The 26,890-nt window shown below is 42.1% G+C and overlaps 1 protein-coding gene across 1 annotated transcript in view; it reads left to right on the top strand.

Annotated features, from left to right (window-relative positions):
• Positions 1-26,568, top strand: part of LOC146633359 (protein shisa-8) — a 132,494-nt gene extending 105,926 nt beyond the window's left edge. Inside the window, exons 3-4 of the mRNA XM_085351451.1 lie at positions 7,707-7,823; positions 26,072-26,568. Coding sequence (XP_085207577.1) covers positions 7,707-7,823; positions 26,072-26,568 — 614 coding nt within the window. The remainder of the gene's footprint in view (positions 1-7,706; positions 7,824-26,071) is intronic.
• Positions 26,569-26,890: the final 322 nt, after the last annotated feature.

Below are 26,890 nucleotides of genomic sequence, written 5' to 3'. Positions count from 1 at the left end.
CTTCTCATTACACTGAACATCATCCACATGAACTGGAAAATCACACTGATAACAGCTTTTTCCTCAGCACCACTAGCTGTCACACTGATGAGCGGTTTAACAGCATTACAGCTACACATGAAGAAGTTATAGATGGTGTTAATAAATGGAAAAAGAAAACCACTAACTCAAAACTTCAACTTATCACACCAAACTGGACAATTTCCTGACAGCATGAAAACAGCAAAACTCAAAACTGGTGACAAAATGCCACCTCACAAATTACAGGACTGAGTCTCTTCTCACACTCATAGAATTTATTTATATAGCGCACAACAACAGCTGCCTAAAGGCGCTTTATATTAAAAGGTTAAGACCCTACAATAATACAGAGAGACCTCAACCATCACTCAGCCCTGTATGAGTAAACTTGTTGGTGACAGTGAGAAGGAAAAACTCCCTTTTTAACAGGAAGAACCAGTGAGAGGCAGCCATTGCCGCAAGTGAAGGAAGGGTGACAGGACAAAAGACATAGAACAAAGTACTAACGCCAAAAAGAATTTAAAAAAAATTGCAGTTGGGATATTCCTTTGACCTAAAAACGATAAATCAAAAAATAAATCAAACACCATGAAAACATTCTGCAAATGTGCAGATCAAAACTGATCTTAGCAGAGTGAAGCCAGCAGCATCTTGTCTGCCATGCTAAACTTCCATGAGTTTCCCATCAAACACCAAAGGTTTATGCGGTCAATAACAAGACACCCCCAATGTAATCGAGACACACTAGATTTCAGTGGAATCAAAGTAAAGTGTGCATTGTTGTCCTGTGACAACAGCTATCTTTCATGACCACAAGGTGGCGGTAATGCTTGGAAACAGCCTTAATGAAAGGAGAGGAATCGCATTCACTTTAGTTTTAATTGGTGTTTATTTTCAGATTTCATTAAGCAACTGCTAATCACTGCTCACCTTCTTTGTCCTGACAGAAGGCCACTGATCCAAGTGGCCTGCAGTATGTGAGGCCACATATATGATTTTGTACCTTCTGCTCTAAAAAACTAATATGCACATCAGCATACATACAAACCAGTCCCTTGAACAGCTGGTGCGTTACATGTGCTGTACACAAAGTATAAGAGACAAAGCTTTAAGCCTCCTCTGCTCTGTCCTACCTCTGAATCCTCTTTTTTGTCTTTGCTTTCCTTCTCTCACATAAGATGAAACAACCACAAACACATCCAGAGTGCCCTGCAGTTCCACAGATGATCTTATATCACCCTGCACATCACTCAAACTGCGCCCTGCTAGTGCTCTGCACTGTGAAACATCAGACAATAAATTTAACAAATATATTCATAAACATTGTATTTTCAAGTTATAGTATAAAGGGTGAAGTTGAGACAACGGCTTCTGTTTCATGACGAGTCTTTGCCATTAAACGACACCGAGCTGTCCTCGTCTCTCTCCATCCCACTCTGCTGTTCTTACATTTATTCCCCTTTCTTCTTCCCTCCCTCTCTCGCTCTCTGTCTCTCATTAGCTGTGCGTGTGTGTGTGTGTGTGCGTTTGTGTGTGTGTGCGTGTGTGTGTTTGTGCGCGTGTGTGTGTGTGACAGTAGTCATTTCAGAGTAAGACTGGCTGAAGCCCTTGCAGCAGTCAACCTCTTTGATGTTGAGCCCTGCTGAATTAGGCCATCACCCAGCGGTGCTCTCCTGCCTGCCTGCCTGGCTGCACACACACACTCTAGTCACAAACACAAACAAGGTATGCTTCAAAGTACACACATACAAATCAAAACAAATACACGCTGGAGGGAAGCGTGCACATGCCAAACAGACATTATTTGCTATAGCTGCTCACAAAGGTATAGGACACACACACACACAGGTCCACATACATTTCATCACTTTCACAGTTTTCGCCTCTACACACTGTGAATTACATTCATGTATGGTAAAGTCCTCATTTTCTCATCTGCTTCCATTTAATAAACATAAATTTGAATTCTTATCAGCGCTTTTCCTCCGAGGCCTCCATACTACAGTACATCAAAAACCGCGCGCAGCCTCGTGAACACACATGCAGAGGAAATGTGGGACATTCAGAGAGAATTTATTCACGAATACAAACTGCAGGAAATAATTTGTTCCTTTTCAATCTCTCTCACACTTTTTTTTGCGGCGGTATGAATCGTATCGCGACGGCTGAGGGGTAACATTTCGCAAATCATTAATGAAAACAGACTAGAGACCTGATATTTCATAAATGTGAAAATGAAAGGATAGCAGAAATACTTTTGTTTGAAAAAAGGTGAATAAAGAGGGATGATGCAAACACAGGACACTTACAGAAGCAGACAGGTTACAGAGAGAGAAGGGGAAAACCCCTCAAAAGCAACTCAGTTTAAAAGTGTGTCAAGTGGAACCCAGGAACTGGATGGAGCAAGTGATGTCCAAAAAATATTTCAAAAATACAGTGACTGAGAAAAAACAAGAAATATGCCCCAGGGCCACATAACCTAACAGAAGGAACACAAACAAACACCAAGAGAAAGGGAGGACATGGGGGTTGCAGATGAATTGTCAAAAAAAAGAAAATCCTCCTGTGACTTCTCCTAAAAACTCTCTCTTTACCTCAGTGGAAAAACATAAACTCAAAGAAACATGTGAAGGAGGATCCGTAAGGAGTTACATGCTCAGAGAACCGAGCTGCACTACATGTTGACAACATGTTTGATCAAATCAAACAGCTGATGAAATCAATTCAATCAACATGCTGTGCATATTACAGGGTAGAAATTTTTTAAAAACAACTGAAAATAATACGAACCATGTAATTATAGGACAAAAGAGACCATAGAGACCAGTTGGCGATTGCCTGGTAACCACCAATTATTGGAAAAAATAACAGGTATTCGAGCTCTGAAGGTGTCGCAGTTTTTCGAGTTTCACTGCCTCTCTGTGGTTTGTTAGTGGGTGTTAGTGGACAACTACTCACAACAAGGATTTGGGAGCAACAACCTCTGTGAATGGTTTCACCTAGTTAACAACTCAGGAAATACATATTTTTCCCTCACAACGCGAGAAATCTCTTTGGGCAGCAAGTTCTGCAACTGAGGGTGGAAACTATATCAAAATGATAGCAGCTAGCTAGCTAGTTTTTGCTATGTCACATGAGTATTTTAGCACCTAAAGTCTAGTTAGCCACTAGAACATTTGCTATATTTTAGCATGCTACAACAACAGCTATGACCAAGTGTCCAAAGTATGTGGTACAGCCTGTCTGTGGGCTACTCTTGTTTGTGCTGTTGTTTGTGTATCGGCCATGAAAAGTGTGCACTGCAGCCACTGACTGTACTTTTCATGCTGCCTGTTACTCCCTCCCCTTTTTGCCAGCCAATCAGCATTACCCACAAACTTACCCACAGCTGAGCTACCTGCCATTAGCTTGTTTAAGGGCTGCACAATAGCATGAACAGGCACAACAAGAGTAGCATAAAACAAGCATTAGATACTTTTCTTTGTTTGTTTGTTTTTTGTCTTTTTTAATCTGCTGCTTCCTGTGTGCTATGTAAATGTCAAAAACCTTGATTTCCAAGGCTGGGTTTTAAATAATTAGTGATTGTCAGACTGAAAATGATGTTCACCCTTCTGCAACTGCCCCCTCATATTTTTTCTTCTTGTTCAATTAACCAGTTTAACTCCTGCTTTTAGTAAGGTATTAATCATCTGTGACTGATGCAAAATTAATTAACAATTATTCTAAAGGCCAACAATGAAGCAATGCTTAAAATGAGGACACAGCTAATCCAAAGTGAGTTAAGCTACAATGTTAGATTCGCTTTAATCATTTTAACAGGGCTAATAATGTTTATTTATAGACCATTTCTCTAAACCGTTTTATTACAAGCAGATTTTTACTATAGCAGTGTGACACGGTTTGGCTTTGGCTTTTAACATATTGTTAAAGTTATGACATAAAACTGAAGGCGTAATAGAAAAGGTGTGGCACTGTGGACAATATGGACTCGGCTTTTACAGCCTTTAAAAGGCTCCGCTGCTTTCTTTTTTGCTCACTATTACGTATTACTTTTCTTCACTGTTTCTTTTGTTGATAAATGGGCAAGAGACCAAAAAAAAGAAAGGAAACAAATCCACTGCATTGCACGGATGCACATACACTGATTTCTATGGCTTTTGTTGCTCCATGCTTGCTTGATGTTTAGTTGTTGTTGAAAAATTGTATAAACTCTGTATATGGTTAATAATCTAATGGTTAAGCAATGGCAATGCTCCTGAAGTTCTTTTTGAAATGTCATTTGTAATGTGTGACATGTTGTTTTTGTGCCCTTCCTTATCACTGAAGGGCAAATGGCTTTTTACTCCAGTCAGGTCAGCAGCTATTTACTATCTCTAAGGACGCACATGTTCATAAATCTCGCTCTAAATATAAACACATGCATCAAAAACTATTTGAGAATAATAACACTAACGCTAAGCTAAACTTGTCTTACCCATCCTGCATTTCGTCCTCTGTCCTGTGCCTCAGCATATTACCATGTCTGTCATAACGTTGCTGAAGGAGGATGCTAAAAACTCACTGAGCAGAAAAAGGTCAAAAGTAGTATGCGCACTGTTACATGTTATGCTGGAGTAAAACAACAAAATCTTTCAAAAATAAACCTCTTTGTCTCACTCTCTAACTCTCTTTCTGGTGGCCGGGAACAGCCCTGTGGTCAAACTGGAGAGTGGCCAGGGATCTTTCCATCAATTAGCTGTGTCTGCCTTCAACTCCCTGTCTTTCTGTCTGACCCTCTCATTATTTCCACTGTTGTTGGTTCACAAAAGGAGTGCTTGAGAACAAGGGATCCAAATGTAGGGCACTTAAAGAGCAGGAGCAATTGCTTTGAATGTTGTGCAATCGTTCGCAATTCCTGCATAAATTAAATAACTAAAGCAATTTTAAGTGTAGGTGGGTTTTTGTTTATTGGTTGATTGATGGATGTGCTCCTTTTAACTCTAGGTAGGCGAATGAGTGATGAGAGAGGCGGCATACATGGTTCACACAAGATATTTTACATACACACACAGCTATACAACGCATACACACGACTGGGCTTCCCTGCACTCTGTGCTACACAGCGTGTCATTACTGCATATCAATTACAAGGGGAAGTGAAGATCTATTTCTAATTCAATCAGTCAGCGCTGGTGTCACATCCCTCGCTCTCTGGTTTCTCTCCCTGCGTCTCCCGCGCTCTCCGCCTCGCTCTCCTGTTTCCCCCTCGCTTGATTCCCATCGATGCATTTCAGCTATTGTGGGGCTGGTGGATCCAGGAGTCAGGTGTGTGTGTGCGTGTGTGTGTGTGTGCGTCATCCTCTTCAGGAAACAGTTTTAGCTAAGTTTTGTACTTCTGGAAAGATGACACTTTCAGAGAAGGGAGGTAATCCTGGCCTGACCTTGTTTCTCAGGAAGGCTTGCAGAGTCTTTGAGATGCTGTGTTGTTATTGTCAAAGATGAGTGCAGTTGCTTTTATGTTGTTTTGAAAAATGTATTCCATTGATTCCAATGATTAATTGCAGAAACAGGTACCTTTGGTGACTAGAGTTGGGATTCTGTCACCCATTTTCCTCTAAGATTATTTTTTAATAACAAAAAAATGTCATTTTTAAAAACCCAGGATAACTCGTGAACAGGAGGAATTAATGACAAAGACCTGATAAAGAATGAATAGTCGCAGAGTGAACACTGGAGAGATCACACAAGGTACAGGTGGATTCAATCAGACACTAACACAGAAAGTAAAATCACCAAAAACCACATGAGAAACTAACCTTCAACATAAAACAAGAAGTCAATTTTCTACCTTTAAATTCAGACTTATTCAGGTTATTGCACGTTGCCCTAAAATCATCAGAAACATGATATCGAACCAATATTTACCCTGGATGGCATTAGCTTGACCTCCAGTAAAACTGTGAGAAATGACCAGAATATGTCCCTCAACGTGCACATATCATGGACTACATCCTTTCATCTGTGTAGTGTCTCTTAAATCACAAATAGACTCTCAGAGTGATGCCAAATTACTAGTTTGTGCCTTTCTTACTTACAAGCTGAAGTATTGTAATTTCTTGTTATCAGCCATTTCTAAAAGCTCCCTGAGAAGTTAATCTAAAATGCTGCAGCAAGAGTAGAAGAGGGACCCCGGAGATCATATTTCTCTCATCTTAGCTTCTCTTTAGTGGCTTCCTGCTAAATCCAGAATTGAATTTAAAAATCCTTCTCATATATGAGGTCTTGAATAATCAGGTGCCAACATATCTTAAAGACCTAATAGTATCGTATTACCCTAACAGAGCACTCCGATTGGAGGTTTAATTGTGGTTCGTCCTGTGGAACCAGGTTAATTTGGGGGATAGAAACCATGTCTAGTTTTAAGATTAGAATCAAGACGTTTTATTTTTTTTAAAAATGTTTATAGTTAGAGCAAGATCAGGTGATGCTAAACCATGTCTTAATTATGCTGGTGATCATTTCTCTTCCATTTCCCTATTTGCACTCCAATAATGCAAAGAGGGGGTAAGACGAATGGTTTATACTACAGTGGCCTAGAGACTAAAACACGTGATTTTAGTGGAAGTCAATGAGACACTTCTGGCCATGAAGGTGTCAGGAGGGAGTATCTGTTATCAGATTTTGCTGATATTTGATATGTCCAAGACTCAGCGATGCCCCATCCCCCGACTATTTATAATATGGGAAAAAAAAATTTCTTTTTTGTTTTGTTTTTTTAAATAATGAATAATTAAACTTGTATTTAAAGAGTTAAAATCCTGAATGTTTTGATCACTTTATAAGGGCTCAAGCTGATTAAGTGAAAAAAGGGGGGAAAAGATTTTTTTATGGCAGATTTTTTGTGTGTACATTTTGGTCCACCAAGGTGTCGAAAGGGTAAAAATTTGAAGCGGGCATAAGGGTTAAATAAAAATATACATGACCATTCAATCGTCATAATAAAATACCAAAACTAAATAAGATGGAGGTTGTGGTTGGGTGATGAGTGCCTCAGCTGAGTAGCTGTCAAGTTACAGTTGAATGCTTAGCTGTACGCCTGCAGGACTGTGAGCGGGCATTTTCAGTTAGCCGATAGCGATGCAGCTGTGAATGTGCAAGTTCATCCGACTTTCAGCGCTGTAAACAAATCTGTCAACTTTCAGCTTGAGTTTTGAGTGCTCAATTTCCTCGTCAGCTGTCCTTGTTTTCACTCAAACAGAGGCCTATGGTAAGTGGTGTTTTCTCGTGTCCTTGTTGACCTGCAGATGTAAAAATAACAAAAAATTTAATTAAATTAAAAAACAGCTTTTTGAATATATTTGTTATTTTGATTAGGAAATGGACATTTTGTAATGTGGCCTGAAAGAAGTGCACAAATCACGCCCGCAACTAATTCGTTCTTGCATTCCTGACTAAAGAGCTTAAAGAGCTTTTGCATCACTTTCTGGAAATGGAAACATAAAAAACATTTAAAAATCATCCCCATCCATTCATAAAAAAAATGTCAGCCAAATAAGGCCAGAGTTATAGAGAGGAGAGCTGCTTTTCTCTCTTTGTATGGTTTAATGCGCTTATTCCTCCTGAGAATATTCTCTCAATTAGCATTTTCTTTGATCAACTTTTAGATATTTGTTTGATATTTGCTTCTCTCTCTCTGTCTTTCATAGATCACAACCATTTAAACAATGCAGCTTTATCTCCTCTGGGTCCAGCCATGGCTTTGTCTCACCCTCACAACAACCTGGGAATTGGCTTCAACAAGTATGCCTCACTCAAGGCTGTGGGTGAGTAACACATACTAAACCTGACTACATGCATACATGTTTACAGCTGTATGTTTGCATGCTTACTCGTGGATGCGGCTGCTGGTGTACACATAACAAGTCACTTGCAGAACACAGACTTACTGTACAAAGGTCAGTGAAGCCAAATGTGTACGGTAGTAGAAAATGATGGGTTTTTTGTATGAGTCTGACTCTTATCCAGACATTCTGAGTTATGAATCATGTTTGAGTGCTGTGGTAGAGTCTAGATTTACCCTGTTACACCAGATTACAGCAGCTGTGATGTAAATATTATGACCATATGAGCCCACCACCATGATTTAAATAATCACCCATTCTCAAATATTGTTCTACCAGTTTGATATTACAAGGATCTAATGTTGGAAAAATACTGCAGGCACTTACACAAGAGAAGAAAATTGCCTAAAAAACAAATGAAAAAAATTACCACAATATCCTCACCACCATGATGCATAAATCAGAGCTGCAACAGAAATTGAAGAAGCTACTTTCTTCTATTGAGTTTTTGAGGAAAACAATGTTAGCAAGGCTCTTTCATGCACCGTAGCACCATCCAGCTTAAACTTTCATTTTGGTCTCTGCAGCTAAATATTAGACACATTATACCGAGAAGCTGTCACTGGCGAGCAGGAGATTAGAAGCAAGGTGCACAGATGCGCACACAAGGCTGATAGCAAAGCTTGGGTTGGTTTGCGCTGTCATCAATAATACACACATAACACACATAACTTGTCCAAATATACAGCAAAAACCAGTGGAAAACCATCAATATGCATGCTGGATTTACAGAGACAAAACATAAAAGTCAGTTAAATTAAAGAAGAACGTACTGTGTGCAACGGGTGAGTTCAACCAGTATAATACTGGCAGGTCCTTCCTGGAAATATTGATCATAACTCAGCAGTGTGAGACTGGTAAAACCAGTAATGATGATGTACTTTTACTTGTAGTGGAATGGTAACTCAGCTGGTTCACATTATAAAACCAAAGCTGTAACATACGCGTGCACACACGACAGAGACTGGCTGAGTGACAGTAGAGTCTGGCCAGCAGCAGGGTGAAGCGTCTAGTTCACGCCTCAAGCTTGCCCTGTGAAAATACATGAATAAACCAACATATCGCACACTCGTACACACGCAGGATGTTGTTCATCCAAATGCAAATGCACACTTGAGGGAGGGAAGTGTAAACGTGTAGATGCAAACAGGGACACGCACACAAAAGCGCACACACGCACCTTCTTCATGTGATTACTTCAGACAGATAAGGACACTGTGATGAGGAACAGCAGCTTGGCACATGTGCATGCATTGTTTATTGACATGTAAACGCAGATGTTATTGCAGTAGTTAATGTGTGGATTAAAGTAACTAAACAATGTGGCAACGGATTGACTGGTATCATTATGCAACTTTTCAGTGTTTAGGAAATCAAAATAAATGAATTAAATGATTTTGCCATCACTGGCAGCAGATTTGAACTGATTATTAAGTATAAAACATTTGGAATAATGCTATGGTGTAGGACTTGGATCGGCTGGTGGGATGATCTACTGTGATTGGTTGTTGTGTTGTTTAGCTGCATACACTGGGAGTGATTTGAATTGATGTAATAGCCAAAAATTGTAGAAAGTGGTATTTGGGGACTTCATACATATGCATATACACAGACAGTAGTTGTCTATAATAATGTGCCTGTTGGTAAGGCTAAAATAAGACACCTCACTCCAAACTCTCATTTATAATTCAGTCAGTTCATTCAACAGCACTTTCAGGAGCTAAAATGTTGCTTTGAACAAGAGAGAAATATTTACTTTACTTTACTTAATATTGCAAGATTTCTAATTGCAGCCATCAAAACATGTAAGTGATTCCTTGCAGCAGAGCCCACGTGGTGCTGACTACTGTTTTCAACAATGAAGAAAGTTGATCGTTTATATTAAACACATAGAATTAGGACACTAAGCTCGCAAAAACTGAGGCCAGCAAAATGTGGTGTGACTGTGGAAAATGACTGAAGAGAAAAAGAGCAAGAATGAGACAATCTCATCTCATTATTCTGCTCAGTGACTGGGAGACAAAGGCCGACTGCAGCAGCAGCAATCCCCTATCCACAATGAGCGTCAGCCACATTTCCCTGAAAAATACTTCAAAGTATCACATCCTTCACAGACGGAGGTGCAATAACCTCCTCTTTCACTCGATGTCTAGGTATTGAGTTAAGACTGTTTGATGACCCATAGGCTCTTCTCTGTTTTGTAACTGCTTTATTTCTGTCTCTCTCACACACACACACAGTTTTAGAGTGCTCTGCTTTTTGTCATCAGCGATGCTGATCATCCACGCTCTTTAACTACCGTATGTACCTAAAAGCTTACACAACACCAGAACAACCTACGACCCCTGGCAATGCCCTCTATATCTTCTCCAAAAGCCCTGTGAGCACATCTGCTTTAAAAAGAAATCTGTTTCTGTGACAACATTCATGTGAGACATGAAAACTGTGTGTGTGAAAGACTTGCATATGTTATAACGCTTTCATCATGACATTGTGTCAGAACATTTCGAGCAATTTGTTTCTTTTCAATTCATTCCTCCACAATCACTGGATGTGGCGCATAATTTGGGAATGAATAATTTGACAAATATGGAAATGTGATTTTTTGTTTTCTTGCCAACAATCTAATGAGATCCACGTCTTTCAGACATTTCAGCAGATTGTGTTTTATTCGGACAAAGCCAGGCTAGCTGTTTCCTCCTTATTTCATTCTTCACACTGCACAAAAAACAATCCTATCAGCTTGTGCTGTTTCACTTTCAGAAGCTTGTTCTCTTAGAGTTCTCTATTTCTTTTCATTTCTTTAAGTAGTCTTCAGGAATAGTTCTCCAGACTTCTTGAAGGACTTTCAAAGCTCTTCTTTGGATTTTGGCTCCTTTTTATTCTGTTCTCTTCAAAATGATCCCACACTGCTTCAATGATGTTGAGGTCCGGGCTCTGGGGAGGCCAATCCATGACTGACAGTGTAACATTGTGTGTTTTTCTATCCAGGTATGCTTTTACTGCATTGGCAGTGTGTTTGGGATCATTGCTGAAAAGTTAAGCCTACGCAAATCAGAAGCTTTCCAGATGGTATTGCATAGTGGATCAAAATCTGCTTTTCTGTGTTTACACGTTCTGTCGCCCCAACATGACTGCCTGAGATGCAGCCCCAAACCACGACAGAGCCTCCCCCGTGTTTTATTTATGGCTCTAGACACTCGCTCGCTGCCTCTTTCCTGACCTCCTCTGTATGTACTGACAAGATTTGAACCAAAAATTTCAAATTTAGATTCGTCACCCCGTCAGACCTGTTACCACTGATCTTCTGACCACTGACAGTTCGAGTGTAATTTGGCATACCTCAGCTTTTCTCTGTTTTCCTTCCTTAAGGATCGCTTCTTGACAGCCATACGTCCACTGAGATCATTTTTGATGAGGCTACAGTGAACAGTAAACTCCATCTCTCAGGTCTGGCATCAGGTCTTTGCTCATTTCCTAAGCACATGACTTTTAAATCCATCTGCTGTAGATACCTTTTTTTAAGACTTGCAACTATTTATTTTGTCCTCCACTGGTCCAATTTTCTCAGTTGTTTTAAGGCCAAGATCTGCCAAGTTTTGCCTATAGCTGTGTGGGTATCATCTTGTTGATATATAGATACTTATTTATGCCTGTCTGTTGTCTTTGGTGTTTTTCATAGATACAACCAAAGAAATGGGAACTATAGCCTGTTGCTGCTAGTGACAAAGTGGCTTGAGATACAAGCTCGAGACTTTTGCACAGTGCTATGCAGTAAATGTACTCAGACCAATCATCTTTTCACACATGCTTATCACTTCTCTTACTGTGCAATAAACAAGTCAGTGGGTCCAGAAATCCTTCCTGTGTGGGCAAAGTCATAGCTAGGACACCCAACAATTTGGACAGGACAGCTGACCATCAGCCAGGTGAAACAGCATGTATCTGAACTAAGCTTTGAAATCTTTATTAACACACTTGGACTTCCTGCAGCAGGTAAAACCTCACTTCTGCTTTTTTTGTTAAAAAAAGGGAAAAAATTTAGATTTTAAAATTTGTGTGTAAGAATGAAACATGTCAAAGAGGTCAGGAAACTCTATGACGTCAAACCGTTGCCAGGTGTAGCAGCAGGACTGAGGATCAAGCAGCTCTGATAACTTAATTAAAGTACTGGAGGAAGTAGGGGTGGACTGGCAGGGAGAGCACGGGACAAAGATGCTAAAGGTGAGAGAGGGAGAACGTGATTGGACAGAAACCAGATGAACATGTAGAGGAGACGCTCAGAATCGAGTGTGAAGGCAAGGATTTTTTATAAACAATTACAAACCTATGTGTGACTGACAGAGTTAAATCCAAGTCAGTGACCAGTGAGCGTCAGGTTTACAGCAAGAAAAAAAAACACAAGACAGAAGGTGGAGGGATTTTCTCAAAGAGGCTGTGAAGGAGTGTTTGCCAAACCACTCGGTCTCCAAACTGCGGGCCAAGACTGCCTGAAGTTTTTAATTACATTTTAACAATCCTGCAGTTTTAAAGGGGAGTACAGACAAAATGCTGTCAATCTGAATTTTGTTTTGATATGCAAGTTACAACACTTGTATAAACTGGAATGAATTTATTATCCAGTGAATGCAGAATTAGGGTGGAAACAGGAAAATCTGCTTTCTGAGAAGAACAGCATAAGATTACAATTTGGATTTTTTTTTCTCTTTGTGGTTGTTGAAACTTTCAGTATATGCTTCAGGACACATAATGTAAATAATAATGAAAAAAAGGTGTTGTGAATTTTTAGACACGTGAACTGGAGGGATCTCAAAGTCTGGCTTTGAAGATGAATCAGCTCCTCTGGTTTAGCTTTTTTTTTTTTTTTTTACGTTTTGCACTTCATGATGCAATTTCTCTACATGCAGCGATTAGTGAACAACCTGTAGAGACTAATGAGGAAAAGCATAGCAATCTAGTTTTAACATTTCCTTCAGCAATGTTTCTATAAAGGGGAAACCTTCTGATTCAAAACAAATGGAACGTCTGAGCTATGATGTTCTGCAGGGGGGATTTTCTTCTTTCTTGTAGCTTATTCAGTTTTACCACCTCAGCTCTGCCGGACTTTCCTGGTGTTAAATAATTAAAAGCTGAATACTCCTAAGGAAAGTATTGCTTAAAATCTACAGAACACTGCTTTGGAGAGCCAGAAGTTACCAATTCTGTCAGTGAACTGAAATGTAACTTACATGGTGAAAAGGGACAAGCATGATATTTCCATTTGATGTCATGTTATTAAAAAATAAATAAATAAATAAATAAATAAATATATATATATATATATATATATATTAAAAAACACCCAGCACGCCCCTGCGGGCGGTTTATCCTTCAAGCTCGGGTCCTCTACCAGAGGCCTGGGAGCTTGAGGGTCCTGCGCAGTATCTTAGCTGTTCCCAGGACTGCGCTCTTCTGGACAGAGATCTCCGATGTTGTTCCCGGGATCTGCTGGAGCCGCTCGCCTAGCTTGGGAGTCACCGCACCTAGTGCTCCGATTACCACGGGGACCACCGTTACCTTCACCCTCCACATCCTCTCGAGCTCTTCTCTGAGCCCTTGGTATTTCTCCAGCTTCTCGTGTTCCTTCTTCCTGATATTGCTGTCATTCGAAACCGCTACATCGATCACTACGGCCGTCTTCTTCTGTTTGTCTACCACCACTATGTCCGGTTGGTTAGCCACCACCATTTTGTCCGTCTGTATCTGGAAGTTCCACAGGATCTTAGCTCGGTCATTCTCCACCACCCTTGGGGGCATCTCCCATTTTGACCTCGGGACTTCCAGGTTATACTCGGCACAGATGTTCCTGTACACTATGCCGGCCACTTGGTTATGGCGTTCCATGTATGCCTTGCCTGCTAGCATCTTGCACCCTGCTGTTATGTGCTGGATTGTCTCTGGGGCATCTTTACACAGCCTGCACCTGGGGTCTTGCCTGGTGTGATAGACTCCAGCCTCTATGGATCTTGTGCTCAGAGCTTGTTCTTGTGCTGCCATGATTAGTGCCTCTGTGCTGTCTTTCAGTCCAGCTTTGTCCAGCCACTGGTAGGATTTCTGGATATCAGCCACCTCCTCTATCCGCCGGTGGTACATACCGTGCAGGGGCCTGTCCTTCCATGATGGTTCCTCGTCTCCCTCCTCTTTCTTGGGTTTCTGCTGCCTGAGGTATTCACTGAGTACTCGGTCAGTTGGGGCCATCTTCCCAATGTATTCTTGGATGTTCGTTGTCTCATCCTGGACTGTGGTGCTGACACTCACCAGTCCCCGGCCCCCTTCCTTCCGCTTAGCGTACAGCCTCAGGGTGCTGGATTTGGGGTGAAACCCTCCATGTATGGTAAGGAGCTTTCTTGTCTTTATGTCAGTGGTTTCTATCTCCTCCTTTGGCCAGCCTATTACCCCAGCAGGGTACCTGATCACGGGCAGGGCGTACGTGTTGATGGCCCGGATCTTGTTCTTACCATTCAGCTGACTCCTCAGGACTTGCCTGACCCTCTGCAGGTACTTGGTGGTTGCAGCTTTTCTAGCGGCCTCTTCATGGTTCCCATTCACCTGCGGGATCCCCAAGTACTTGTAACTGTCCTGTATATATATATATATAAATATATATATATATATATATATATATATATATATATATATATATAAATATGAGATTTTAAGTAGTTAATTTAATGCAATGCAACTCATCAAACCATGAAGCGGATTGGCTAGAGCACCAGAAGTCCGCAGGCTCTACTGTCCATAAGCAAATAATAGGAAACTGGGACTACAGAATTTTTGTTCTTGCTGTAACACTTAGATGGGCAGAAACATGAAACCACGAATCCATCCAGCCATCTGTCAACAGTTGAGGGTGGTGGTGGTTTAATGGTGAAGGGGGATATTTTCTTGGCACGCTTTGGGCCTCTTAATACTAACTGAACTTGTGTAAATGCCACAGACTACCTGAGCTTTGTTGCTGACCGTGTCCATCCCTTTATGTTGACAGCAGAGGTAGGCAGTAACGCGTTACTTGTAAAGCGTTACTGTAATCCAATTACTTTTTCAAGTAACGAGTAAAGTAAGGGATTACTATTGCAAAAACGGTAATTAGATTACCATTACTTTCCCGTAGGAACGCTGCGTTACTGCGTTACTAAAACCGTGATTTTTTGCGAGAATGTCTCATGATAGTGACGTAAGTGAGTGCGACGTTCGTGACAACAGCTGTGTGCAGATCAACAGTGGATCATATATCGAGTGCGGGAGAGAGTATGAGCGTGCAGCGTTTAAAGCGTGGAAGTACTGACCTTACTTTGTAAGGAACATTAGCGTCCATTGTGCATGGGAAGAAAACTTCTTTTTACAGCGAAAAAACCCTTCCAAGCAAGCACCGAGTGCGCTATGACGTAATGGGAAATTCACAGAGAAACTCGCAGATTCTTCCACTGCCCGCTGCGACACACCTGCACCAGGGTAAACCTCCGCCTACCCCACTCCTGCTTTACAGGTGAAAATAGAGCAAAAGGACCGCTAGTCTATGACTTTATTTATTTTCTGCTGTGTGTTACTTGCATCTAGTGAATGTAAACACACAAAAAAATATTTTTTATGTGCTGGAATGTGCAGAAAATAGGTTTAAATATTAAACAAATTTCTTCCAGTCAGAGAATGTTGCATATAATAAAATTTTTGCTTGATGCATAAAGTTAAAAGATTAAAACTAATAAAACAAGTTTTAAAAAGAGACTTTTCCACTGGATTACATTTTGTATGATGGATTATGCAGAAAAAGTAGAATTGGGCTGAAAGATCGATCGCTTTATCACCTATTCAGGTTGTAAATCGTGTTTTTAAAAAGTAACTAAGTAAGTAAGTAATTAATTACTTTTGAAAATAAGTAATCAGTAAAGTAATGGGATTACTTTTTGGGGGTAGTAATCAGTAATTAGTTACTGATTTCTTTTTTCAAGTAACTTGACCAACACTGGTTGACAGTGTACCCATCTTCTTCCAGCAGGATAGCACACCATGTCACAAAGTTCAAATAATCTCAAACTGTTTTCTTGAACATGACACTGAGTTTTCTGTACTCAAATGGCCTCCACAGTCACCAGATCTCACTCCAATAAAGCATCTTTGGGATGTGTTGGGAATGAAGATTAACGTCATGGATGTGCAGCCGACAAATCTCCAGAGAAATGTCACCCCAAAATGAAACTGTGGCATTTTTCAGTACACTTGTATTATTATTTATCCAGGTAGATTAATTTGGTGTGAGTTGCCTAATTTTGCAGTTACCTACCATATCTGCTCTTTTTCTGTGTAACTGGTCTAATTGGCACTTGCTTTGTAGTGCTTGGAGCGTTTACTCCACAGGTAAGCTTATAAACTTAGCAGCATTGTAATATGATATCACAACCCTCACAAACCTTGTGGTGAGAAGTTTCATCTAGAAACTTTCATGTCTCTTTTAGCCTCCAACACTTGCCAGCCACACCACACAATAATTATCTGAATACTCCATCTGACTTTGACAAGGGGTTTGTGCTACAGGTAGCAAAACACCCCCATCCTAAACCTCACCTTGTGTAAAAATGCTCACAATAACATTTCTAGGTTTAGGTTTTAGATAAGTTTGGTTGGTTTGTTGGTTGGTTGATTGTGTTATGGGGTCATCTCTACTGGATAAAGACAGGGCTGCAGAGTTGTTTTTTATGTATATTAAAATATTTTTTGTATTTAGTAACAACAAGCAAACACAATTGAGTTCTATTACATCAGAGAGAAGACATCTCTAAAGCTTGTATCTCCAAAAACTAGGCAAAGTTCTCTATATTCATGAATAGAAACACAAGCTAGAGGAAAACTAGATGTATCTGATGTTAGAGTGAAATATCCCTTTATTTTGGCATATGTGCTTAGTGGGGTTCTTTTAAAATGAGCTTTAAAATTATGAATTGCATAGTGGAAATATGTGTGTGGGTCTAGAAATAACTGGATCTTGGATCTTTCCTTCCCACAATGTCAATATGTTAATAAGCCCTTTATAAAGCAGAAATAACTGTGTAAACATAATGAAATGACATTGAAATAGACCACACAAAAATGCAGCACATTGTCAAACTGAAATCATTTGGAGGCTCCAATTTATGCAGTTATAATGCAGTGGCCCAGATTGGGCCCGTGGGCATCACTTCAAGCTGCCACTGGATAGAGAGCAAAAGCTTATGTTGTTGAAGAGTGTGGAATAAATGAAACAGAGAGCGGGAAACAAGCGGATGAGAAAGAGAGAGCAGATGGAGAGTGTGTGGAACGGACAAGATGGTGGGTAATACTGCCACAGAGGACCCTGCTGTCAGGTGCTTCTTCTGGCAGCGTGTGGAAACACTCAAATGGACAGTAACAGCAGTTGTTGTGAGAAGCAAGGGTGTGTTTAATTCATTGTGTCTCAGTATTTTCCCCTTTGTGTGCAACATTTGAATCAGTGTATCTGTCAAATTCTGCTAGCCTCATGCTGAAGTGTTTTATACCAAGGGCAGGGATACTGTGATTATAATCAACAATCAAGAAATTGATTATTTAAGGAGACGTGTCATTTTCAAAATCTACAATCAAGAGACGCCCTCGTGAATGTAAATACAGAGGGTTTATAACTGGTTACATTCAAGCAGGAAGGCAAGGTTAGACTTTACCAAAAAAACAAACCATCTAAAAGAGCCTGCATAGTCCTAGAATAATTTTCTTTGGACAGGCGAAACCAAAATGAATGATGAGTAGGGAAAAGTCTGGATAAGGAGAGAAATGGCTAATTATCCAATCACATCATCTGTCTAGCATGGTGGAGGTAGTGTTATGGCATGGGTATGTAAGGCTGCCAGTGGAACTGTGTCACCAGCGTTTATTGAAGATATGACTGCTGATAGAAGCACCAGAAGTTTCGTCAAAGGGCGTGGCCGTGGCACCAGATTAAATTTTGGTCATTTTGGTAAATTTTTTTACTTGTTCTTATTACCACATACATGGTCCGATCTGGACCACACATCTCTTTAACTGCAATATTTGACAATGGCCACAGTGCCACCTAGTGGGAACAGGAAATGTCATGTTTCAAGGCGGATGGTCACAACATCAGCCCAAACCAGTACTCCACCTCCACCTTGCTGGCGTCTGAGTTGGACTGGAGCTCTCTGCCCTTTACCAATCCAGCCACGGGCCCATCCATCTGGCCCATCAAGACTCACTCTCATTTCATCAGTCCATAAAACCTTAGAAAAACCAGTCTTGAGATATTTCTTGGCCCAGTCTTGACGTTTCAGCTTGTGTGTCTTGTTCAGTGGTGGTCGTCTTTCAGCCTTTCTTACCTTGGCCATGTCTCTGAGTATTGCACACCTTGTGCTTTTGGGCACTCCAGTGATGTTGCAGCTCTGAAATATGGCCAAACTGGTGGCAAGTGGCATCTTGGCAGCTGCACGCTTGACTTTTCTCAGTTCATGGGCAGTTATTTTGCGCCTTGGTTTTTCCACACGCTTCTTGCGACCCTGTTGACTATTTTGAATGAAACGCTTGATTGTTCGATGATCACGCTTCAGAAGCTTTGCAATTTTGAGACTGCTGCATCCCTCTGCAAGATATCTCACTATTTTTGACTTTTCTGCTTTATTTTCTTTTTCTAATCTTGAAATGGTGGTCCCCATCACCACATGTTCATCTTCTACATTTGAAATGCGTTTCTCCGTTTGCTCTACTCTCCCCACACAGTCAGATAATTTTTTCTGCATTTCGTTCATGGCTGCCACAACCTCATCTGCCTTGCTGGAAAACTTGGCCACAGCGCCCTCCAGCTTGTCCCAAAGTGCAGTTTGCGCGTTTGCAAGCTTGTTTTCAATACCTGCAAACTCCTCTCGTATGGCACGCTGCAACCTCTCCTCCATGTTGCCACTATCCGTGGGGTCGTGTTCGCTCATGGTGGCTGGCTTGTTAACTGCGCAGGTCTCAGACGCGCTAGCTTCACCGCCAAACACCGATATCTTGGTTTGCGTGGTTGACTTAGTCTTCTCCTTGGTAGTTTTACCGGGTCCAGGCATCGTGGGTCTATAATGTATTTCGTTTTCGTGTTTCGGAGCGTTTTTCCTTAATTTTAAGGATTTAGCAAAGTTTCTTGCAGGAGCAGTTCAGAGCTCGACCGATCACTACGGTGACGTCATCGGAAGTCCCCATTTTTGACTTTTCTGAGCCTGTCAAGTCCTTCTTTTGACCCATTTTGCCAAAGGAAAGGACATTAATAATTATGCACACCTGATATAGGGTGTTGATGTCATTAGACCACACCCCTTCTCATTACAGAGATGCACATCACCTAATATGCTTAATTGGTAGTAGGCTTTCGAGCCTATACAGCTTGGAGTAAGACAACATGCATGAAGAGGATGATGTGGACAAAATACTCATTTGCCTAATAATTCTGCACTCCCTGTAGTGGGTATAGGACAGGGGTGTCAAACTCAAATACGCAGTGGGCCAAAATTCAAAACTGGAACAAAGTCGCGGGCTAACATTAATATTTATTGAAAAAAAAATCTTCCTCCAGATATAAGAATGAATCTTTTCTTATGGACTCAAATAAGTTTTGCTGGAAAACTGAATATGGAACAAGCAAAGCTTAATACTAAACAATATATATACTAGCTGTATAATAGGTAATAGGTAGTAGGCCAGCTCTAATAGTAATTTGGTATGGCTTCGCGGGCCAAATGTAATTAGGCTGCGGGCCAAATTTGGCCCGTGGACCAGAGTTTGACACCTATGGTATAGGAGATGTTCAGCGAGACTGGACCGCACCAGAGAAAAAGGGCCCTCTCGTGGCTGCTTGCAGCTTTAATTAAATATGAAATTGAATACAGACAAACCAAACAGGTCCAACAAATTATTGAGCTAAGTGTGTGAATCCACACATACAGTTCACACTTGTGCATATTTGCAGACAGAGACACAGAAATGCAGACTAATCCTCATTTGTATCGTGCCAAAGTTAAATAAAAGCAGAACTCTTCTGCTAATCATTTGTTATAAATAGCCCCCAGTGCCTGTACTTTACTCATTTCTTGTTGGCGGCGCGGCAGTAGCACGCAGCGGCCACTCCGGAGCCAAAACTGGTGCTGCATTGTTTATTGTTTACGTTTTTGTGTGTAGCGTGCTTATTTTGCACTATGTATGGATAACGTCGCAACTGGTGTCGGTGTTCGTGCATACAACAGCCAGACACTTTTCAACCTAAATAACCTAGTTGACGACATCCAGGAGGGGCTGCGGGAAACGCTGCGTGAACTCGGCTTGCTCCGCGAACCAGGCCTCGAAGCCTCGGCGTTGCCTGATGCCGGCGGACGGAGGTGGAGACATCGGAAGCGTTGCGCGAGGAAGCGGAAGCGCGGCAAGCGGGCGGGAGTCTGTGCTAGGCTAAAAACAAACCCTAGCCGGCCGGCTCTACCGTCCATCATCTTATCCAACGTCTGCTCCCTGGATAACAAACTGGATTACATCCGACTCCAGCAGGCCACACAGCGTGAGATTAGAGACTGCTGTGTCTTTGTTTTCACAGAAACATGGCTCAGCGAAAGAGTACCGGACGCCGCTATTCAGCTAAACGGGCTGGCCTCGTTTCGCGCCGACAGAAATGCAGCTCTGTGCGGTAAGACTCGCGGTGGCGGCTTGTGTGTTTACATCAACGAGAAATGGTGCAAGAACTCTGTGCTAGTCTCTAGTTATTGCTCATCGCTGGTGGAGTTTGTGACTGTTAGATGCAGACCTTTTTACTTACCACGGGAATTCACCACTGTTTTCATTATCGGAGTGTACATTCCACCTAGCGCTAATGCTAAGGAAGCGCTATGGGAATTGTATACAAAGATCAGTGAACTGCAAAATACACACCCGGATGGACTGTTTATTGTTGCTGGGGACTTCAACCATGCAAATCTCAAGTCAGTGCTTCCTAGATTCCATCAGTATGTGGACTTTGCAACGAGGGGAGAAAACACGCTGGATCTTGTTTACACAAACATCCCCGGCGCATATCGGGCAGAGCCCCGCCCCCACCTCGGCTACTCAGACCACATCTCTGTTATGCTAATTCCAGCATACAGACCACTCGTCAGGCGATCAAAACCGGTTCTGAAGCAGGTGAAAACCTGGCCAGCAGGAGCCATCTCTGCTCTTCAGGACTGTTTTGAGAGCACTGACTGGAACATGTTTAGAGAGGCTGCAACTTACGGCGACTTCACTGACTTGGAGGAGTACACATCATCAGTGTCCAGCTATATCAACAAGTGCACCGATGACGTCACTGTCTCCAAGATCATCATCTCACGACCCAACCAGAAACCGTGGATTACTGCGGAAGTGCGTGCACTTCTAAGGACCCGAGACTCTGCCTTCAAAGAGGGAGATAAGGTGGCGCTTAGAAGAGCGAGGGCTGAACTTTCTCGGGCCATCAGAGAGGCGAAGCGCGCACACGCCCAGAGAATCCACAACCACTTTAAGGACAGCGGCGACACACGACGCATGTGGCAGGGCTTACAAGCCATCGCTAACTACAGGACGACACCACCTGCCTGTGACAGTGACGGCTCCCTCCCAGATGTGCTTAACAACTTCTATGCTCGGTTCGACAGGCAGAACGACGTGGCGGCGAGGAAGACCACCCCTCCTCCGAACGACCAGGTCCTGTGTCTCACTACAGCTGAGGTGAGGAAAACTCTACGCAGAGTCAATCCACGTAAAGCTGCTGGACCAGACAACATCCCAGGCAGAGTGCTCAGAGAATGTGCTGATCAGCTGGCAAATGTTCTCACCGACATCTTCAACATCTCTCTGAGCAGTGCCGTTGTCCCCACGTGCTTCAAGGCCACCACCATCGTCCCCGTGCCCAAGAAGTCTTCTGTGTCCTGTCTCAATGACTACCGCCCTATCGCACTTACACCCACCATCATGAAGTGCTTCGAACGGCTCGTCATGAGACACATCAAGACCCTGCTGCCCCCCTCACTGGACCCAATGCAATTTGCATACCGCCATAACCGCTCAACGGACGACGCCATCTCCACTGCACTCCATCTTGCCCTGACACACTTGGACAAGAAGGACTCACACGTCCAAATGCTGTACATAGATTTCAGCTCAGCATTTAACACGATCATCCCCCAACAACTGATCGGAAAGCTGAGCCTGTTAGGCCTGAACACCTCCCTCTGCAACTGGATCCTGGACTTTCTGACCGGAAGGCCTCAGTCAGTACGGATTGGGAACTGCACCTCCAGCACCACCACACTGAGCACTGGGGCCCCACAAGGCTGTGTGCTCAGTCCTCTGCTGTTCACACTGCTGACTCATGACTGTGTAGCAACACACAGTTCAAATCACATCATTAAATTCGCTGATGACACGACCGTGGTGGGTCTCATTAGCAAGAACGACGAGTCAGCGTACAGAGAGGAAGTGCAGAGACTAACGGACTGGTGTAAGGACAACAACCTGTCTCTGAATGTTGACAAGACAAAAGAGATGGTTGTTGACTTTAGGAGGACACGAGGCGACCACTCACCGCTGAGCATCAACGGCTCCTCTGTGGAGATCGTTGACAGCACCAAATTCCTGGGCGTACACCTGGAGAAGGACCTCGGCTGGTCCCTCAACACCAGCTCCCTGCACAAGAAAGCCCAACAGCGTCTCTTCTTTCTGAGAAGACTGAGAAAGGCCCGGCTTCCACCACCGATCCTGACCACCTTCTATAGAGGAACTATTGAGAGCATCCTGAGCGGCTGCATCACTGTCTGGTTTGGGAGCTGTGCCATATCAGACCGCAAGACCCTACAGCGGATAGTGGGAACAGCAGAGAAGATCATCGGGGTCTCTCTACCCTCTATTGAGGACATCTACACCACACACTGCATTCGCAAAGCCACCAGCATTGTGGCTGATCGGACACACCCCTCTCACACACTCTTTACACTCCTGCCATCTGGAAAAAGGTACCGAAGCATTCGGGCATGCACATCCAGACTGTGCAACAGCTTTTTTCCACAAGCCATCCGTCTCCTCAGCAAAAAGGGACTGACTGATAAACACGCACATACACACACATACACTAACATTATCACTCAGCTTAACTCAAATACCTCAAAACATTGAGACTGGACTGACTAACCAACACAAAGCGCAAACACACTGACCTACACCACCAAACCATCGCACACACCAACCTGTAAATGCTCTTTTGCACAATATTATTACTAGATATATTATATATTTTATTTTTTTTTGCACTAACTTGTCTTGTAGCACCTTGGTTCCTGGAGGAACGTTGTTTCGCCTCACTGTGTATTTTTAAACTGTATATGGTTGAAGTGACAATAAAGTTGAACTTGAACTTGAACTTGAAGTATTTTCTGTTCCTCTACAGAATTAACAGACTGAAAATGGCTGTAGTGCTGTTGGAATACTTGATGGTGCACTGAGAAATGCTAGAACCTGCTTAAATCCTTGAGCCAGCATGGAGAATTTTTCTGAGGGAGTAGATAATTTCCTGTAACTCTGTCTTCGTCGCCAACAGCTGCTGTTGAAGTACCCTAGAGTTACACAATGGACGCACAAAAGGGTTCAATAAGCAATTACAGCACTGTGATAGTGCTGGACAGCTTCCTGACATGTGTGAATGTGAGACTCGCCCTCTAGGTGTTTTTCTGGAAAGGCAAACATAAGGAAATGGTTTTAGTCATCTTGGCTAGAATATATTATTGAAATTGACAGATTTAGCTATGGAGCAGAAAAGTGGCCCTTGGCTAAACTTTTCATACAGTAAATAAATCAATAAATTTGGGGTCTGCAGCCACAAACGCCCACACACAGCCATCCACTGTCAAATTCAACAGTATAACGAGAAAAACAGATGCACAAGACTAACTTGATACAACAGGGGCTGAAAGCATGATGTTACGTCACGAGGAAATGAAATGTACATTTAAGAGAGGCTGATTTAGAGCAATGAAGTCAGAAAAGGTGAAGGGGCAAGAAAAAATAATAAAAATCATACAGCAGAATATTTTTCAAATATTTTTTTCTCTCCAGGAAAAGGGACCGATAAAATAGGGCCAAGCAAACAAGGTTGTAAGTGTCTTTAGGGCAGAGCATGTATGAGGGAAGTGGTGGCGGTGGTGGTGGTGTTGGGGGCGGTGGTGATGACCAAACAGCAGAGTCGAGTTCCACTCAGAGAGCTCACACTAATCTGACTCGACATGCTGAACCGGGTCTATTTTTATTCCTTACAAATCACTCCTTTTGCTCGGGACTCGCTCATGCCACTTTTTCCCCATAGTTTGTTGCTTGTATTTTTATTTTTCTCTTCTGCCTTACATCTATGGTCAGCGGGCACACAGATCAAAGAGCAAAGAGCAAATAGCAATCATACAAATGCTCACAAATTCTTTCTTTTTATTGGCTACCTGTTAATTTATCTGGAATTTGGTGACTGATAATAAAAAGATATTCTCTGACATTACAAACCATATAGCTTCTTTAAAAAAATTGCAAAAAATGAATAAATATTTGAATGCTCAAAGTATAAAAATATATGAGGTGGGTGGTGGTCTGGTGGTGGGGGTCCACATTCATATATCAAACCAAAAACAGTCTATATTTGACATTTGTTCATTGTTAGGACCACCTTTGAATCATCTATATCCACACATGAATAATCACTATATTTACTGGAAAATTATATGTTGTTACATGGGCACAGTTACATAGTGAGTGAGTCTAAAGAGAAACTTGATGACAATCAGGGTTAATTTGATCATTTCCATATGTCCATGTCTACTTTTGCACATAGTGAAGTGACTGTAATAAAGCGCCTTGTAAACAGTATAGATCAGTAATGAATGTATCAGTCTTTGATTTACTTTTGTTGCCGTTACTGATCAATTGGACAGCCTGATACAAATGTTTAGGATAGTACAGCACTATCCGGTCTTTAAGTCTAACGTCATTAGCCATGTCTGGGCCCAAACTCCGCTGCAGGTCTCAAAGTCAAACAATCACTGCGACATCACTAAGAGTTGAAGAACTGTCTAAATTCTTTCATCTGTAATAAAATGTGGCTTGTCTACCAGGTGTAACAATTAAGTTTAACATCCAAGCATCATTGAAAGCAGAATTTATTAAATTTAACAGAGATAGAAGTTAGCAGGAAATTAGCTCGCTAGTTTCCACCTAAACATGATATACCATGTTCTGACTCAGGGATTTCAGAAAAATAATTAAACATACAGCTCTGCTATCAAACTTCTGACACAAATGAAGATAGAAAACTACGGGTCGCGGGGGCAGCAGCCTAAGCAACAATTAAGTTTAATATCCAGGCATCCATGAAAACAGAATTTACTAAATTTAAGTTAGCTCGCTCGTTTCCACCTAAACATGACATACCATGTTCTGACTGAGAGATTTCTTAAAATTTTAAAACATACAGCTCTGCTATCACTTCCAACATAAATGAAGACAGAAAACTAAACAGCAGTGTCGTTTTGTAGGATTACTGAAATTTGGCTAGCTGGTATGTAATGACGTGCTATGTGATCGCTAGCAACACAGCTATGTTAGCATAACATAAACACAGTGAAGCTGGAGGACGAACGCTAACTTTTTCCACTGGATAAAAGTTGGGGGTTCCCGATGGTTAGGGACAAATGCAATTGCATGGCAGGGTGCTGTAAACGGACCGAACTTCAGTCAGGAGAACAACTGAGATAATCCATCCACAATACGAGGTTAGCCATTAATATACTGCTGGCATGGGCTGGGCTGTAGTTACATCATAAGGTTTTAAAAACTGAGCTTTAAAATGAATAGCGGTAATAGAAACCAAAAGAGGCCGACAGTGATGACTGTTTTAGGGGCTTGTTGAGATTAAATAGAACAAGATACAAACCATGAAAACATGTTCAAAACACAACAGCCTTATTAAACGCAGAGTTGGTTGGGCCCAGAAGCAAGATCATGTCATCACTTAAAGACCGGATAGAACTGAATATGGTAATATTGTAATTATATAATATCAAAATATAACCACCTCTTTGTCTTGTTCTGTCCTTTTCATCTAGACACAACTCCAAGAGACTACTACAAGAGCTACCCAATGGTAGACTACACCCACCGCCAGTCTCCTCCCACCTTCCAGCCTATCAACTTCCACCCCAAGGACAAGCCCTTCCTCCCACCACCAGATGTCCATGCACCTTTAGCCATTACCATCAACGCCTCCCAGATCCCCAAACCTAAGATCTCCAAGACCAACACTCACCCACTCACCTCCAGCTCAGCCTTCAAAGCATGGGACCCAAGTAAGAGCCACATTCAGCACCCGGCAGCCTCCCACATGGGCCTTGGCGGGCAACAGCATCACCCTATCCAACAGCAGCAGCACCAGACACTGCACCAACAGAACAGCAGGCGCCAGGCCTACTCCAACAAGAGGCAGTTCAGCATTGAAACGCTGCCCGAGCTCTTCTCGCAGCCGCTGGGCTACGGCCATTCGCCGCATATGCACCCCAAGCACAAGGGACTGGCCACTAACAGCAAAACAGAGGTCACTGTGTGAACATGGGGCAGGATTGATGAACAGACAGAAGACAAAAATGGAGCAGTTGAGGGGAAATGTTCTAATATCTTTTATATCCTCAGTTATAATGGTGTGCTGGAGCAAGCAAATATCGTATCTGGAATTTTTTTAACTCTGCATTTTCCTTGTCATTGTTACCAAGAATAACAATAATGTGAGTGATATTTGTGTACTTTTATGACCACTAAAGCAAAACAGATAAGTTGCAGATAAGCTGTGAAGGTGGTGGATTAGTGGATTATTTGCTTTGACTCTTTGAACCCAGCAGCATCTCTAAATAATTGAGTGGCAGTTGGCACAG

This window comes from Diplotaxodon limnothrissa, linkage group LG4 (genome assembly GCF_057381915.1).
Source record: "Diplotaxodon limnothrissa isolate DT_005_m linkage group LG4, D_limnothrissa_male_GT1.1, whole genome shotgun sequence".
Taxonomy (NCBI): domain Eukaryota; kingdom Metazoa; phylum Chordata; class Actinopteri; order Cichliformes; family Cichlidae; genus Diplotaxodon; species Diplotaxodon limnothrissa.
This window is presented reverse-complemented; position numbering and strand designations above follow the sequence as displayed.